The sequence below is a fragment of the Pleurodeles waltl genome, chromosome 2_2 (genome assembly GCF_031143425.1).
Source record: "Pleurodeles waltl isolate 20211129_DDA chromosome 2_2, aPleWal1.hap1.20221129, whole genome shotgun sequence".
Taxonomy (NCBI): domain Eukaryota; kingdom Metazoa; phylum Chordata; class Amphibia; order Caudata; family Salamandridae; genus Pleurodeles; species Pleurodeles waltl.
In genome coordinates, this window is record NC_090439.1 from 225,981,765 (window position 1) to 226,000,676 (window position 18,912).

At 43.6% G+C, this 18,912-nt stretch overlaps 1 protein-coding gene across 3 annotated transcripts in view; it reads right to left on the reverse strand.

The window, feature by feature from the left end:
- Positions 1 to 3,698: 3,698 nt before the first annotated feature.
- ATPSCKMT (ATP synthase c subunit lysine N-methyltransferase) overlaps positions 3,699 to 18,912 on the reverse strand; it is a 253,696-nt gene continuing 238,482 nt past the window's right edge. For 2 of the 3 annotated variants that reach the window (XM_069219693.1, XM_069219694.1), the window contains one exon: positions 3,699 to 4,063. In XM_069219693.1, coding sequence (XP_069075794.1) covers positions 3,863 to 4,063 — 201 coding nt within the window. In that variant the 3' untranslated portion in view covers positions 3,699 to 3,862. Of the gene's footprint in view, positions 4,064 to 18,036; positions 18,834 to 18,912 lie in introns of those variants that run through there. The other variant, XM_069219695.1, reaches the window with a different exon arrangement.

Consider the following 18,912-nt stretch of genomic DNA (forward strand, 5'->3'; position numbering starts at 1 on the left):
AAGGGTGCTGAATAGTCGCAACACGGCCTCTCTGAAGGCTTCAATCTGTTGTGACATCACTGATGGACCTGGAAATCAGGATGTATTTGAATCAGATGCAGAATCAGCTCTTCAGGAGGGTACTGAGAGCAAGACCATAAGGCACCCTGATGTCCTTGTGAAGTGTAATGTGGAGAGAGGCAGGACTATAACAATTCCTGCTTAGCCTTCTTGTGATTCTGCATTGATTTTGACTTACCAGAAAACTTGGACCTCAATGATGAGCTGCTGTTGGAACGTCTTTGGGAGTGGGAATGGGTCAACACCCTCGACTTTGAGTGGAAGAGAGCTTCCCAAGGCTTCTTTCAGTGTTTACCAATCTACCGCTTCGCTTCACATTTCCAGATCGCCTTCAGGTTCATAAGGGCATATACAGCGAAGGACTTGGAGTTCCACACCGAACACAAACACAAGAAGCAGACCCCTTAGAGATCTGTCACAGACTTCTAATTGCAAAGGTATGTACAAGGCTTAAACCCTGTAGTCTTAGGAGGGGACATAGCCTTTGCACACTGACAAAAGAATTTGAAGTAAAATAACACATCAACTGATGAGGAAAAAGTTGGGAGTGAGCCCTAGATCTGCGTACAAAGGCACATAAAGAAAGGAACTGACATCAGTGGCTGGAACGGAGGGAATCATGAAGGTTTTTACTAGATATTTTATGGATTTGTACTCTACACCCATCGAGTTGAACTCTGAAGCGGCGCAGGCCTATTTTTCAGAGATTAGTTTCCTCTGGTTTGAAGATGCACATAGAGCTTTTTTTGATGCGCCCTTCTCAGTGGAGGAGGTTAAGGCGGTAATCAGCGGCTTGCCCGGTGACAAGTCCCCGGGATTAGACGGCTGGACTCCTGCCTTTTATAAAGAGTATTCCGATATTTTAGCCCCCTACCTGTTGGAGGTCTATGCTGAGGCGATGGAGACCGGGGTTCTTCCTGCTTCCCTTCGGGAGGCGCTGATTGTCACAATTCTTAAGCTTGGAAAGGATCCCCATAGCTGCGACTCGTACCGCCCGCTCTCTATGATCAATGTGGACAATAAAATGTTAGCCAAGCTGATAGCGGCGAGGCTGCAGCGGCCCGGGGGACCCGCCAGTGCTGCCCTTTGTCCCAGTTACTTTTTGCAATAGCAATGGAGACGTTGGCGGCTTTTCTGCGACAGGACCATAACAGCGATCTATACTATTTTTTATTCAATGTATGCTGACGATATTGCATTGTATGTACGTGAGCCAACTAAGAACCTTGATGTCCTGCTTAATGAGGTCGTCCGATTTGACGCCTTTTCTGTTATAATGATAAATTGGTCTAAATCGGTCATGCTGCCCTCACTGCTGGAATCGCAAGCTTTCCATCGCGATATCCCATCGAGTGGGCGAGCAGTCTGGTCAGATACTTGAGAATTTGGCAGTTGTGACGTAGAAACTCTTTGGCTTGCTAATTATGGCAGGTTGGTAGCTTGACTTGAGGACAGGATTGAGGTGTGGCGCTCGCTGCCGCTGTCGCTTATTGGGTGCATTGGCATCACCAAGATGGTCCTGCTGCCAAAATTTCTGTATCTATTTGTTAACCTTCCGCTGGCGCTTACTGCTTTTTTTTTGCGGCTGCTCCGTTTGGCTCTGGTGCGGTTGGTCTGCGCGAGAGGGCAGCCCAGGATTGCTTGGGAGAAGCTGATGCTGCCGTTCGAGCTGGGTGGTCGTGGGGCCCCCGATCTGGAACTTTATTACTATTGTGCGCAGGCCCAGTTTGCGTACTATTGGATGCGCCCCGTGAGGTATTTGCCTCATCTTGCACCTGAGAATGAAGCGGTGTGGCCGGATAGGCTGCCAAGGGTACTTGGGTGCTTGTCTCGGCCCCGGTCTCGGGGGGTGGACACAGTTGCATGCACCTCCGGGGCTTGGGCAGCTTTATTTGGCCAGTCAGGGACGTGTGAGCCCTTTGCTCGTGCGATGCCGGTGCTAGATGTTGCCCATGAGAGGATGTCCTGGGATGTGCGGTTGCAAGACTTCTTTGTTGGCTCGGGGCTGTCTTCGTTGGGAGATTGGTTTGAGGGGGAGCAATTGATCTCTCCGGATGAGGTGCTTAGCGCTGGAGCTGACAATGCTTTACATCGGTTATATGTGTTGCGTGTTTATGCGATGCTCCGTGCACGATTTGCCGGCCTTCCGTTGATGCCGAAGACATGCCAAGCGCTGGAGATGCTGTGGTGCGCGCAGTCGCCAGGTAGACTCATTACCAAGCTGTATGGGTGTTTGCAGGAACAGCAGAGCGATGTAGCCATGGCTGCTAAGGCAAGGTGGGAGCTGGATGTTGGGGAGGATATTTCTGAGGCAATGTGGCGGAGCTGCTGTGCGCACATGAGATTGCTGTCACCGAACTATCGACTGAGCCTTGTTCATTTCAAATTTCAACATCGCTTATATTACACCCCTCGAAGTTTGTATGCTATGGGGCTGCGTGCAGATGCACATTATGAAAGGTGCCGCGGGCCGGATGCTGATTTCATGCATTTGGCGTGGAATTGTGGGGAAGTGCGTGCCTTTTGGCTGGAGGTGATGCAGGCGATTGCGGAAATGACTGGCTTGGATCTACCGCTCTCCGCTGTGTTGGCGCTGCTTGGATTGGTGGATGGGGTGCCACCGGTGTGGCGACGACTGGTGGGAATGCTGCTACTGTTGGCTAAAAGAAGAGTGGCGAGGTGCTGGGGAAGGGGCAGGGGCCCGCATGGGGCTGATTGGCTGCGTGATGCGGTGTTCTGTCAGGAGCAATTAACAACTTTTTGGGGAACTGGCCCCTGAGTGCTCTCTCCCGAGGGATATCTGGGCTCCGCTTCGCTCCTTCTAGGAGTCTCATGAATGAAATGTGGTGCGCTTTTTTCCTTCCGAGTGGTCATGCACATGGAGGATTGGCTTGGGCCGTTGCTCGTCAGCGCCATATATGCTGTCAGGTTGGATGATTCTGCTGCCTGTGTCCGCTCTGCCGCCCCTCATCACTATCTTGTTGGTTGTTGTTGTTGTTTTTGCCATCCTGGGAGAGTGGCAGCATTCAGATTCTATCCTTGCGGTGTGCCTTAATGCTATTTAATTTGCTTAGTGTACAACGTGATGACTGGAATTTGATGCTTTGAGCACGTTGGGAATCTCTTCTTGCTGTATTTTATTATTGGCTGACTTCAACTGCTAACGTCTGGACACTGCTGGACTATCTATGTATGTATTTGCTACGCTCCTGGGGTTGTCGTTGTATGTTTATAAAATTGCATAAATAAACAAATAAATAAATAAAAAATAAAGGAACTGACATCACCACACACGGATGGCGCTAACATGCAGAACAAATGTAATGCCAGAAAGCATGAAGCTACATATCGGCTCGCAAGAGCAATGTTGTTAAATCGTCCGGATCCAGTCTGGCCAGAGGGGATACTCTAAAAGTGAGAAATCTGCAGTCAGAAGTATCCTTCACCAATAAAGTTTATGTTCGCTCATACTAGATGAAGAGCAGGAAAATTATTCTGTATGACAGCACTCAAACAAATAAAGGTAAAAAACTGCAACTTCACACTGTAAAACAAGAGAACAAAAAGCAGCTTCAACAGCCACGACATCTCTTCATAAACGGAGGGTATAGCAGTCTTTAATAACAACTTGAGAGAGGTTGGCGGGTAAATAATTTAATGACTGATTTAAGTACTTTTAACAATACACTTTTAAATTTTAAGTATTCAATATTACGCTCAAAGTATACTGGAAAATACTTCTAAATTAATAAAGGGACTTCAAGAGATCAGTTTAAAAACACGTGTTATTGCTTTTCTACGATTAGTCATAACGTATCTGTGGTATGGGCTCAGTGCTTCTTTTGTCGTCTATTTGAAAAGACCGAGATTCGTATGTCCAGACAGTGTCTACTCCCTCTCCTGTTATGTGGTCCGGAATCCAATGTGGGAAGGGGAAACGGCATGCAATGACCCTGGCGTTCTCCTGCAGTTCCCTTTGAAGCTTCTTCTCCAATTGTGGCATCTGAGAATTGAAAAACACATATTTCATGTGGTGTCTGAGGCAGCATTGTTCCCTTTTCAGAAAATTGCACGCTTTGGGAACCGGTCAGCGACTGGCAGACCCAGTTTTTAAATCTATTTTTGAAAGATAGCTTTTATGATTCTGTAACAGAAAAAACACTTTCAAACCTCCAGGGCATTTCTAGACAGCATTGTTTTACTATTTGCAAATGTCAAACACGAAACTACATTATGTGATAATGAAACCAACTGAAACACGGTCGAAATCCCCTCTCCCCCTCACAACCTTCCTATCAAAGAGAAAGGCATGTATTAATGTTCCCAGTTGATCCAAAAACTGGGCACTGAAGTGGGGCCAGCCAACAAATACTAAATGCGAGCCAGGGGTCTGTCCTGGTCTAAGAGCCATAACAAGAGATGAGCTATACATAGATTATGCATGTAAATCAGGCAACAGACGTCGTGTAAATATATGAGAAAGATCCTTCACAATTACAAAATGTATTTTTTTTAGCATCAATGTTTAGTTTTGAGGGGCATTTATTGAAAGTCATTGTTTCAAGCATGAAGCATTCAAGAAAATCCTAAAAGAATTGCTATGAGTGAACAGAGAAGCAGGTTTGTTATGTAGACTGTATATGATGTATATCGATATATGCAAGGTACGTGATTACTTATTAAACCGTTTATAAATTGCGTTGTTTGCATACAGCACATCCTGAACTAAATTACTCAAGAGTACTTCAAAATATGCCTCTCAAGGAAATTAATCATTGCGAACTAAAAAGTCTCAGTAGGGTCACACAATTTGATAAAGTGAACAAACTGGTATTAGAACTCGGATTTCTTTTTTTTTTTTTTTTTTACTCTATAATTTAGCCTCTAAATGGTTTTTGTCTTCAATTCACCATTTAACAACAACGGGCATCGTTTTGTGTTTAGTTCTATCACAAGCATACTTAGTGTACTTTTTGCAGTTTTTATGAAGACGAACTTAGCCTGAGGGAATTAAAGCACCAGACCACTTACACATTTTTTAGGCACAGGGATATTATGTGAGTTGACAAGAAACACAGTATATTGAGCGGACGCCGGGATTTAAACAAGGTTCCCCAGCGTGGCCACATTTCCTCCCTCAATAAATACATATATCGTGTTACATACATCAACATGACACTGTATATGAACAAAATATTTTTAAAAAAGCATAAGGAAAAGTAGTGCACTTTGTTTTGTCACTAGAATTAGCTTTCTTTGCTTTAATAAAAACAGACCATTAATAGGAGCTGCTCAACACCTTAGACGGTAGTTGAAACTATTAGCAAAACAAAGCAGGCCATACAGGATGTTTATAGAGGTCACATGTCTCCATAAAATACAGACGAAATACGGCCCAGCTGACCATGGAAATTCATTAATTTGCATATACTACAATTGGAGATGGAACACCTACAGTTTGCTTGGTACTCAGAGACTCCGTGCCTGGCCACTTCCAGTGCTCAAACAAGCATTTCAATGCAATAAGTCTCACGTCTACTTGAGTTAGAGCTATTGGCGTTGTAAATTCATAACTGGATTTTTCTTGCCACATAAATTGGGCAACATTGCCTCATAATTTGGCTTGTTCCTGCCAGATAATTCCAGTGGCCCTGCATATAACTAAATAACTTCCATTTACCTTCTTCCTCTATCTGCAGGCAAAAATGAAAATGTTGTAATTTGCACCCTAATTTAAATCTGACATGCTAATTCAAATAGAATACCACTTTCACTACCCCACCATTAGAGTCAAGGAGGAGTAATGTGAGAAATGAACTAGAAGGGTCACTCACATGTATCAAGAGTGTTCAAACAGTTCTAGTGTAATAAGGATGTTAAGTTGGCCTGAATCATGGTCATAATTACTATAAGGAGAGATTAATAAAACATACAAAATGTTCATATATACCCAATAAAAACCTTTATCCGAAATAAACATTTGGCATTAGATTGTAATGCTCAGAACACCACAATGAAAACAGCATTTGTAAGAAACATTGTCATGTTACCATATAATTAGCCCCTAGAGAGCATCACCACATGAAAAGGAAATGACTGACAGTACTGCAGTATAACCATATATTTAGACTCTAGAGGAGTAGTACATTAAACATTTTCAAGACTAGCAGGCCTTCTGTAATGATATTACAAACAAAACCCTTAAAACACAAATTACTCTCAACTGTTAAACAAAATTTGCAGACATAAAAGAGGTTAAAAAGACAATAAATGGAGGGCAGGGTTATTGTTTTTCTGTCTCCACTAACCTAGTGTGGGAGACCCAGAGATGATCTAGACAGAAAGAGCAGGTGGAGGTGAACGTTCTGAAGGTGGTCCCATTGTCCCAGGACCACTAAAGGCTAAGTTATGAGCAAACATGTTTTGTAAAAGGAATGCACAAAGCATTATGGGGCGGGTTTCCAGGTGCTGCGAATATTGTAGTATGTTGACTGTAATGCTCAGAACAGTCCCTAGAGGACACCAAATAAAAATATCATTTGTAAGAAACATGGTTGCATAACCATATAGTTAGCCCCTAGAGGGCATAACCACATGAAAATAGAATGGGACAAAGTAATGTAGTGCAACCATATATTTAACTCCTAGAGGGCATAGTGCCTCACACATTTTTAGGCCTACGGGGCCTACTGCAATACTAAGGCCCATAGAACAGAAACTACTCAAGGCTGTAAAACAAAAGTTCCAGCCATAAGAGAGCTTAAAAAGGTACTGAATTGTGGGAGGGGTTATTATTTTGGGGCCCCACTAACCTAGTGTTGGGACCCAGAGATGACCTAAACAGAAAGAGTGCATCATGCTGAACATTTTGGGGGTGGTCCCTTTGTCCTAGGACTACCATAGGTTGAGTTATGGTGAACCATGTTTTTGAAAAAGAATGCTTGCATAGCTCTATGGAGCGACTTTTCCTGAGTGCAGTTAATTTTGTAGTATTGGCTCTCCCGCTGTGCCGGGAGAGCCGCGTTGCGGATTTCTGTGTTTTTCTAGTAAAGTATTTATCAATTATAAGTGTTTTTGGGAAAAGCTAAGGAGCGTAAAGGGGAGAGCCAAAAGAAATGACTGATTAGGTAACAGTGTGAACAATGTAACCAGCACTCCAATACCGCTGATGGAGTTTGCGCCAATGGCACTTTTCACGCTGTTCAGGCCATAGCTGCTATGGAGGACGAAGGGGAGAGATAAAAGAAAAAAAGAGTTCACCCACGCTGAGGTATATCAGCAAATGTACAATTATGCATGTAACAGGGTCAGTCTGCACGGTGGTAACAAAACCGCCCCAAGGCAGGACAAACGTAAAGCATTTACCAATGACAAAGGTTTTTTTTAAAGCAAGCCCATGAACGATTGAAAGTGATGGGCGTGAGGTTGTTATGGTTAAAAGCACATAATACATACAACAGGTTAAAGCGCTTGCTCGCTCGACCTAAAAATCCCACAGCACTACTGTCGCTCTGGGTGCTGCAAATAAAACCCAAAGACTGAGCTATGTGAACCTGTATAACCTGTTTTTCTATATAATCTGTTCAACCTTTATTAATTGAAGGTGGCCATATAGTTGGAAAACTATTCTTAGTGCGAAGGGAATTACGTGCACACCCTAAAGCTGAGGCTGGCAGGACCTGTTGTAGTGTTTTAAGAAGTGAAAAAAGTCAGCTATTGTGCCCCCAAAAGGGAAAGGAAGGCAAGGCGAAGCTGTGAGAGAATGAGGGATGCAGCATGGAAAATCCACGATTTCTGGGCTCTTTTTTGGCTTGAGTTTTCAAGAGCATCTCAAGGTGAGCCAGAGCTAGGCGTGTGGCTTTAGGCTTCAGGGGCCTGTCCAGCGCTCCCAGGTACATTTGGAATTGTTTACCAGACTTACCGAGACTATCAATGTGCGTGCAAATGTCCCTAATTAACAAAAGTGAAGGGTGAATACAGTATACAGAAATTATGTTTATGAACCCTCTGTGAATGGTGAAGTGGCAGGTACTGAGGTGTCAGTCCACTTATAGTCCACCATTCAACCCACCCTGGCCTGCAGGACCTAGGCACCTACTCAAAGCAGCAACAAGCATTGGCATAGCCAACAGGTCTCATCTTTGGAACCTTATGTTTAGCAATGCAGCATTCAGGAAAACATGCTTGCCTCAGGCAACATAATTAAATCTTGTTTAGTGCAATGGATAATAGTGACTTGTGTAATTTTAGTGCTACAAAGTCAGAGCCTGTATGAATATGTTATTATTTAAAACTTGTATTACACACAGTATATTATGGACATGCCTCAAAATGCACAAAATAAGTTGAAGATAAAATGGTGCTTCCAAAGTGTAGATTTTAGAACTACCCAGACTGTACATCAGGCAATTTTTGGACATAACTCTCCCTTCAACACCTAGGGATAGTAAGCACTATATCAATACAATTTCAATTGAAAGAACAATTTTGAGAACCCTCTTCTGCAGCATGGGGCAAGGCCTCATAAACATTTTTGTGTTATACAATAGCCCAGGGGCTTTTAGGGAAGAAAAAAAAAAATATATATATATATAGAAAGAGAGAGATAGATATTTAGATAGATAGATAGATAGATACATATTGTTTTATGTAGCGTAACACAGCCAAAGGACATAGGTAGCAAATTACATTGCCCAGACCAGATTCATTTTATGTATAAAAGATTAAGTGAGTTGCCCAGAATCAAAGGATGTTCAGCCAACGCCGGGACCCGACCTTGTTCCCCAGATACAAAGTTGACAACGCTGCCCATTAGGCCATATCCATATTTCTCCATTTTTTGTGCGAGAATCATACACAAGTGGTATGGTTATGTATGATCGTGCATAGTGCTCACATGACTTTGAGAAGTAAAAAACAGAAGCAACAAATACTGGAGAGTTCACCTCACCCAGAGTCTTGCACCTGGACTTAGGGACATTGTTCAGTACATACACTGGGCTAATTATTTAAATATTACTTAAATATATACCAAGGCTTTAGTGACCCACCAAAAATTGGCTGAGTTAGGACCCACCAGTAGGTCCCGACTCACAGTTTGGAAAATCCTGTTCTAAATCATAAATTACATATAGCACATATCTCATAACTCAGCTCTTAACCTGCCATACTGCAACCTCTACCTTCTCTTACTATACCTTTAGGTAAATTTCCATCCTTTGCACCACTTTCACTGTGTGATGCAATTCTTCTTCCTGAAGGTCTTATTGCAAACTACCCAAGCCTAAAGGGTTCTACTGCAACTCTCAGCACAATACAGTACTGGAAGCACACATGATGTGCATAGAGCTGTCATGGTCACTTGCCTTCATAAACCATCCAGCAGCTGATGACAAAGCTGGAAATCACTGCATTTGACAGACGTTGTTGGCCTTATAACATGACTCCTTTCGATAACCTGGCCCATATTCTGTAACTACAGTCCTACAGCATGGTCTAATCTCTTACCACCTATGTCAACGCTTCATATGTCCCAGTGTATCTTTTTGCAGGTATCTTAATCACTCTGATGGGCTTGTGATCTAAGACGGATTGGCAGACTGGCTTTTCGTGCATGAGAGACAGTTGTCTCTGTGCAGGCAAAGTTGATGCAGTGGGACCTCTCGCCCTGTGCAGATAGTGGAACAGTGACTTATTATATTTGCACCACATATGTGTTTGGTGCTGTTCAGAACTAGCTTCAATCCACTGATTGACATTGTGGTGAAATATAACTGTCCTTCATAGACTCCCCCTCTAGATTAGATACGGGGTAACACATGCACCTTCTGTATTCCCAAGCACAAATTGCAGCAAGAGAACTGAAGGTGCCTCACTGCTTGCATGTTTTTTTAGGGACAAGGGACGTGAGTGTCTGTGCACATCTGATTGTGCACCATTTGTCCTCATGTGTATGTTGTGATCTGTCTGGTGTGCATGTCTGGCTGTATTGTTGACAGTGCGCTGCCTACGTCTTTTGTGCACTTAAGCAAAGCAAGGCTGATGAATGATTATGGGATAAGAGGTGATGCCGGGGACTCCTTGGCACAGGTGAGCGTTGTCTCCACAGACTAGGTTCCGGGGAAAGGTTTTCCCCAGCACGGTCATAAAGAAACTGGTGGGGACCATGGGGGAATTGCGAGGCAGAGGCTAGCGGCACAAGGGGGAACACTGTGGTGGTCACTGGCCTTGAGAATAAGAGCGTCAGTAAAATGCACAAAGCCCCTTGGGACTTTCGACAAAAGCAGGCACCCAACTTCAGCAAAGCCGCTAAGGGTTGTTGACGAAAGTGTGTGGAAAAGTCCAGCAAAGCCGCTTGGGGTTGTTGATGCAAGCAGGCGGCAAAGTACAGCAAAGTTGCTCTGGGTTGTTGAAGAAAGCGAGCGGTGAAGTCCAGCAAAGCCGCTCATGGTTGTTGAAGAAAGCGAGCAGCAAAGACCAGCAAAGCTGCTTTGGGTTGCTGAAGAAAGCAAGTGGCAAAGTCCAGTAAAGCCGCTCGGGGTTGTTGAAGAAAGTGAGGGGCAAAGTACAGCAAAGCCGCTCTGAGTCACTTTGAGGCTGGTGGATGAGTACTGGTCTACCAATCAGAGATCAGCAGGGCAGCAGCTCCTGGGAACAGTCAATCTTGTCAGAGTGGCAATCCTGGCACACAACAGTCTTTAGTCCAGAAGTGTTTCCTAGAGTCCAGAAGTGTACTAATATGAGTGGGTCAGAGGCCCAGTACTTATACTAGAAAGTGTCTTTGATGTGGAGGATGACTTCAACAGCTTTTTGTGAAGTGCACCGCTCCCCCTTTCAATTCAGCCGTGGCTCCCTACTATAAGTGGGGCAGCCTCTTGGTGAGGGCTCTGGCCACTACTCTTTGAGATGTAAGTGGGAGCCCTTCCTAACCTCCTCCCTAGGAAGAATCATCAGTATGCGGACGAATGCAGATGCAGCTGAGTATCCTGTGTTGTGGGTGTCTGAAGGGAATGCACAAGTGTAGCTGTCACCTAGCCCAAGGCAGATGTGTACTGGAGCGAGGCTGTGGGCACACAGGGCTGCAAGAGGAGAGAAATGCCAATTTTCTAAAAGTGGCATTTCTAAAATAGCAATAATAAATTCACCTTTGCCAGTAGAGGATTTATTATTACCATTCCAATGGTACTAAACATGATGCGATTTCTTCTCTCATATCAAGAATTACAGCTTAAAAGTATTATAAGGAATTCCCAATGCTGGCCTCAGAGAGGGGAAGGTCTCACAATAATGAAAAACGACTTTGGGTGTTTTTCATTATCAGGACATGAGGAAAATAAAAGTACATGTCCTGCCTTTTACTTACATGGCACCCTTCCCTATGGGTTAGCTAGGGCCTACTTTAGGGGTGACATATGTAGAGAAAACGGGAGTACAAGGCTTGACAAGAGGTTTTAAATGGCAAATCGAGTGGCAGTGAGACAGCAAACAAAGGCCCTACAGTAGCAGGCCTGAGACATGTCTACAGGGCTACTTAAGTGGGTGGCACAATCAGCCCTGTAGGCCGACTAGCAGCACTTAATTTACAGGCCCTGGGTATATGGTATACCGCGTTACAAATCACTTACATGTAAATTAAATATGCCAATTACGGATACACCAATGTTACCATGTTTTAGAGGAGAAACACATGCACTTTAGCACTGTTTAGCAGTAGTAAAGTGCTCAGATTCCTAAGGCCAACAAAAAGAAGGCTGGAAAAATAGGAGGAGAAAGGTAAAGAATCTGGGGTAAGACCACCCTAAAGATGCTAGGTCTAACACCTGGGCTGCGCCTCCTCTATGGCGGCCCGCATACTGCCCACCCTAAACCAGAAGATAAACAAATTTGGAGGATTCAACAACATAGCCTCTGATTCAAAAAGCAAATGGAGCGACAAGGAAAAAGTAGTCCCTAAACAGATGCTAATATTGGGACAAGTGGAAGGCTACAAGTAATGCAGCACTGCTCCATGGGAGTGAAAACCCACAAAAAGGGGGGACAAAGAGGAAGGACTGACCACTAGCAAACAAGGACACTGAAATAAACAAATGAAAAGCAGTGGGCGGGCTGTAAACCCACAAAGAAGTACACACAAGGTATATGCAACAGGCCTCGAAAACTCGACTTTAAAAGCACAGACATGGTGGCAGAGCAATTTGCAGCAAAGAAGAGATTAATTTATTAGCCCTCTTGCACAGCTAAGGGTGACCCAAGTGTATTTTTTAGGTTTTGACCCTAATCAATCAATCAATCATAGCATTTGTAAAGTGCAGCACTATCACCCCTACGGGTATTTGGGTGCTGAGGGTGCTTTGTCTTTATCAAAAAGCCATGTCTTGAGTCTCCTTCTGAAGTCTGCCAGGATGTGGCGGGGCAGGCTGTTCCAGGACTTGGTTGCTGTGTAGGAGAAGGAGCAGATTCCGCTGTAGCTGCAATGCACGTGGGGTGTGTGTGTGCGAGGTTTAGCAAGGTGGAGGGTAGTTATCTTGCTGGGACATAGAAGCGCAGTCGATGGTTGATACAGGACGGCCCTAGGTTGTGGAAAGCCTTGTATGAGAGTGTGAGGATTTTGGAAGGGCATCTCTTCTGGATGGTGGAGCAAGTGGAGGTTTCCAAGGTGTGGGGTGATGCTTGAGCACTTGGGGAGGTTCAGGACGAGTTTGGGTATGGTGTTCTGTAGAGTCTGGAGTCTTTTAAGTAGCTTGGAGGACACACCTGCATAGAGAATATTGCTATAGTCGAGGCAGCTGGTGACCAGGGCGTGAGTGACTGTCTTTCCGGTGTCAGTAGGGATCCATTTGAAGATTTGGCAGAGCATATGGAGGATGTAAAAGCAAAAGAAGGCGAGTTAATTTACTTGTCGATTCATGGATAGTTGGCAGTCAAGGATGATGCTGAGGTTTTGTGCGTGGTCTGGTGGATAGAGGGTTGGTCCGAGTTCTGCTGGCCATCAGCTGTGCTCCTATACAGAGATGTTCATCCTGAAGATCAGGACTTCTGTTTTGTCGGTTCTTAGTTTGAGGCAGCTGTTTTTCATCCATGCTGCTATGTTGGTCATGGTGTTGCAGGAGTTGGCTTTGGTGCTGCGGGAGTCTTCGGTGTTTGAGAGGATTAGTTGAGTGTTGCCCGTGTAGGAGACTATATTGAGTCCGTAGGATCTGGCGATGACTCCGAGGGTGTCATGTATATGTTGAACAGGGTTGGGCTGGGGTAGGATCCTTGGGGTACATCAAAGCTGATGTTCTTGGGTGTAGAAGTGAAGGCAGGTGCTCTGCGTGCGGCCTGATATTAAGGGTATTTTATTGAGTGCCTAAGTTGTGGAGTTGAGGAGAGTGTGGTGGGAAAACCTTAGGAATGCTTTGGAAGGACATCTCTATATGTAGGGCGTAGCTTGGTCTGTAAGATTTGGTGTGGGGGGCCTTCAGATTTTCCAACAATCAGGTTGGCATGCAATGTTAAAATTAATGATATGACAAGCAGAGAGCCTGAGAGGAATGAAAGAGGCAATGAAAAGGGAGGGGAATGTGGATTGGTAGGGGGTACTAAGGGAGAAATCACAATATTTTGTAAAACAACCAACATTTTTTAATACTTTCAAAACAGAGAGTGAGAAAGCGTGTGCCTTTTTGTTTGTGTGTACGTAAAAATGCCTGGTAAAATGCGACAGACACATCACTATACCCAACTGACAGCACCTGTACCCAACTATTTATCCGAAAATACATTTATTTGGGGGGAAGGTATTCCCCTGTCTGTATGCCAGAGTCTGAGAGAGGCTGTGGAAGTGCAATTAATGGTTTTGAGATTGATTGAGCTGCATCACGTGTCACAAAGCATGCATTTTCTCTTTAAAGCTTTTTTCAACAGAGTTCACTGATTCAGCCCTGATATGAAAAGCATTATCGCTTAAAAGAACTCATTCAAGGCAGGCAATATATTCCTCGCCCAAAGCTTTATACATCCTATTTTGCTGCATGGAACTTTTGTGTCTGGGAAAAAAATTAAACACTGGCTAACAAGGTATTCAAGGAGCATGGTAAACTCATTATATCTTGGAACAAACTGCTTTAGATGTCTGTTGGCCAGACCTATTGTTTTCAATGTACATACAGTGATGTTTGTGTGAGCCCCCCCTCTCATGATTAGAGGACCATATTGTCTCAGTTCCCTACTCTTGACTTTCTCAGGCTTCCCTCCCATTTTTTCAGTTTGGCCCAGAAGCACTTCAATCTCATATTTTCTGATTGCTTGACTTGTATCTCTCCACTGCCCACGTTGCTTGTACTCAGGGAGCAACTTTTCTACCTTCAACACTCCAAGGGAATCAGTTTGTTTTCTTGCTCTCTCCCAGTGTGCTGCTTTCCCCCCTCATATTGGCCCACCCCTCCTCCAAGCTCAATGCTGCCCCAGTTAACCCCTCCTGGCTTTTAGTATTTTTTTGTGAAAAAAGTAGCTCTTCAGGTGTCCCAACCCCTTGCCCTTGACATTCAGCATGTTTACTCACCCCACCTGCTCTACCATTCCTCTCCTGCCCCTTCCAGTCATACCATTTTTTCATGTATTTATTTATTTAATTCTGGAGGGCCAAGTAGCAGTAATTAGTTGCCAGGCTGTTGCTTTCTCAAAACGTCCTTAGCATGCCTTTTATTCTTGTTTTTTCCCTTCCATCTGCGATAGGTAAATTAATTTTAAAAAAAATGTTTTAAAGTGTCAACCGCATGTTGATGTCTGTGTGTGCTCACTTGCATTTTGAGGCATCCATGTGAATGTGTCATGGTGGCCATCTTGGAATGACATTCATTTAGTAGGATACCTGATGCAGGATTTCCAGACATGTGTACACGTGCATTCTCATGAATGTGCCCACATGCAGATGTAAACAAGCATTGGCATGCCCAACTACTTGGCTATTTAAAACCGGGCCCTTTTGGCCTTGCAAATGCCTGTTTTGAATTTTTGTAATTGCTACTGAAGTAATTTTTTCGTTCAGATAATAAAAAAGCACAGCACTGCTTAAAGGAGCAAACCAATAAGAAAACTATCATACTTCATGAAGAGGAAATGTTTATATTTTTTCTATTTTAATTTCAATCTATAGCTGTCAAGTACCCCATGTTACGTATGACACTCAGGGACGGCTTTAGCACAGATGGAGCCCAGTGCAACAATCTTTTTTGGTGCTCCCCCCATGACCTCCTCCTTAGATTCCCTCACAGGCACCCAGCAAATGTGCCCCTCAGCTCTCCATAGCCCCTCCCTCCAATTCATTTCTTTTAAAGCGCGTTAAAGGCTGGCTTTCTTAATTCACTCAGCAATCAACATAAAATACAGATCTGGTCTTTTATGGCTAGTCAGAACTGCCACAAGACAAAACTCTGATTTCTCTCTCTTACGCAGGAACATTAATCACAAGAGTTTTCTTGAAATTTGTATTGCTGCCTGAAAGCTGGACGCGCAAGGAACTTTGTAGCAGGTGCTTTTAAATCATAAGTTATTGCTAAACCCAGTGCCCCTTTTGAGGTCAGTGCCCCCTCCAGGTCAATGTCCAATGCAGGCACACCTATTGCACCACCCTAAAGCCAGCCCTGATGACACTATTAGCAATGCTGTGATTATTATGCTGTCAGGAAACGTTTGAGGGGCCAAGGGGCATGCAGGACCTATGGGGCCACAGCTGTTGTGGCTAGGTATCATTTGCTTAGGATGTCCCAGGGCCCTTCTTAATGTGGATCTGCAAACTGAGATAAGTACAATCTTTTTAGTACTTGACTCTCAGTGAAAGTGATTGCAAGCAGTCACAGGCTTCTCATGGGGATTAGTGTGAGGGAACAAAAGGCAGGAGACTCAACAGGCATAGAACAGTGGAATAACATGTTTTTGTCAGCTCAGTGCTTATCTTTGTAATACAAAACATAGCTTACTGCACAGTAAAACTTAATACTACACACTTCACAAACGTATCAGATACCCAGAGTCTCTGGTGCAGAGTTATGCCCTCTAAGTGTGGATGACCCCCTATGCCCTTTCCGCCTTCCCTTAATCTATAGGCACCCCTGTGATTTTCAGCACAGGTGCAGCACTCCTTTCACCCCCATATCTGGTAGGCATTAACAGCACTCACTCTCTCAATATTCACTTCATCCATATTCAGGGTGGCCTATAACCCTCACACCAGCATCCCACTCCTTGCTTTCTGTTTCTGCAGACATGCTGGCCACAGGTGCTTGATGTGGTTGCACCTTTCACAGTGCAGATGCAGGTCACAGATGTCCCTGCAGAACACAGACATAGGTGAGCAACCATCATCAGGAGGTGGCCCTTGCAAAAGGGAACCCAGAGGCCTCCCTCACTCTGGTTCAAGCAAGTACACTTTATGTAACACACAAAACATACACATAATTACACACATACATGCTCTCAGGATATCAGCACAGTAACTCTGGTTCACCTCTAGCAGCAGAACATTATTCAAATGGGCCAGTAGGCCACCACTCTTATGGCACAGATAAAAAGGTCTTGTCACACTAAGATCACTACAAAAACAAGGTATGCTGCCACCACCACGCTACACATGAATATGTAACAGGGATAGTAGTCCTCTATGATTATGGAGAACGCCTTCAGGTCCAGGGCTGGTCCAGGACTGGATTAGTGTAAAGCTGAGGCCAAATCCAAAGAACAGGATAGCAGATAATTGTGGTTGGGAACCCAGGGCAGGGTGCTTTCCCTCTGTACACCATGCAGGGGACATTTCACTCTTACCACAGTCATAGAACTTGTATTTGTGTACTTTTAAGTTATGCTTTTACCATTATAGATATAGGCTTAAAAATCCCAGGTTGCCAGGTCTTTAAGGACTGCCTAAAATGAAGTAAAGAGGGGATCTTCCACGGGCAACAAAGAGGTTCATTCCAGAGTTTTACAGTACTGACTGAGAAATCTCTGCCACCGGAACAAATCTGTTTGGTTCTTGGCAAGTCGAGCAGCCAGGACTCTGAGGAACGTAAGCAAAGTGTTGGTAGTTGATATATTTTTTGAGATAAGACACACAGGCCAATAAGATGTGCTGCTTTAAAAGCAAGGAACATGGACTTGAAAACAACCCTTTTTTCTATTAGAAGCCAATGCCGCAGAGGAGAGCTGTGGGAGTCCTAAGGCCAGTCTAGCATCTGCATTCCGGACCCAATGCAGCTTCCTTATTTGGCTTACATCCATCCCCAAAAGGAGAGCATTGCAGTAATCTAGGCGACTCAGTACGGTAGCCTGAACGACCACACAATGGACATTTTTGGGGAGGGAGAAGCAGAATTTTCTTGAGCATCTTCAAAAGACAGCAGCAAGTTGAAGTGACAAGCTTAACCTGTCCAGCAAGAAAGAGTTCAGGCTCAAGATGAATCCTCAGATTTATGACCATCTTAACTGACTAGAATAGTAGAGAGAAGTGCAATGGAAAAGTGCCTCTAGATGGGAATGTCTTATCCAGACCACGTCACTCAAGTCCGAATTAAACGTTAACAAGTTTTGTTGCAGCCAAGCTGAAACTGCCACTATACACTGATGGAAAGGTCCAAAATGGGTCAGCACAAGACCTATGCAAAGTGATGATGAGAAGGTATTATCAACATTGTTCTACACAGGAGGAAAAACGATTTCACCACCCTCGCCAATGGACCTATGTAAATATTGAAAAGTATTGACGTACCTAAGGCTCCCTCCCCTAAGGTATTTTTCTGCTTTAGGAACATTTCTGAAAAAAGAGTAGATATTATCTTGTAGATAAATGTTTAAGCATGCTTTTTGTTTGGCTACATTTTAAACTGTTGCATTTCACAGGACCTGTGATCCCAACATTTCAAAACAAAGCCCTTCCATGCAATGACATGCACTTTATATTTCCTTGCTTCTATACAAAACACATATTTTACATGGCTACCGACTTTGAATTCTTATACGCTGACAAGTGGACTGGTGGAAAATTTTAATGAGATCTGCAGAAATTACTCAGAGCACTAAATAAGCACTAGCAAAGCCAACATGTCTTTTTTTTGTTAAGGAAAGTATTTGCTAACAGCCGGGTAACATTTTATGTATAGCCTCCAGTTGTTTTAGAAAGAAATTCCCATAATTAAACAAAATCTTGCATTATAACAATATGGAAGTTGGGATTAGGATAGTTTTGCTGCAAAGGCTGCATTAATAGAATTAATGGTAGCTTCAAAAAAGAGCATTATTAACAGGAATCAGAAGATGAAGCTTACATTGTAAGTTGGAAACTTAAAAAACATACACAGAAAAATATTGCATGGTATTAACTTTTAATTTAGGACCACTAATTCTTTTGCATCTTTAGGAAACACTGCAGGTGTGCAGTTCTTTACTCTCAACGAAAAAGCTGTTAATCCAACATGTTGTCAAGTAAGGAAAATTAAATGAATGACACGCAAGGACAATTAATGAATAGCGGATCTGCATTCTAACAAAAGTACAACTTGATGGTCCATCACCAAAATGAATAGGAACACAATTGGGACAATGCAACCGTCCTCAAAATGTCATGAACTTGATGGACAAACCCATGGAAGCAATGCCAAACCAAGAAAAAAACATGACAGTTAATGGCCGAGGGGATTGATCTCAAGCCCACTTTTAGTTGTTCTTATGGTATCATAATACATTTTTTTAAAGGAATGGTCACATGAGATCTTCCAAACAGCTAATGATGTCTGTATCCAAACCTAAAAATGAAAGAAGTGGGTTATAATACAGCCACATATTCTAAACCTTACAGTGTTTTGACTTTTCTGGCACATTCAA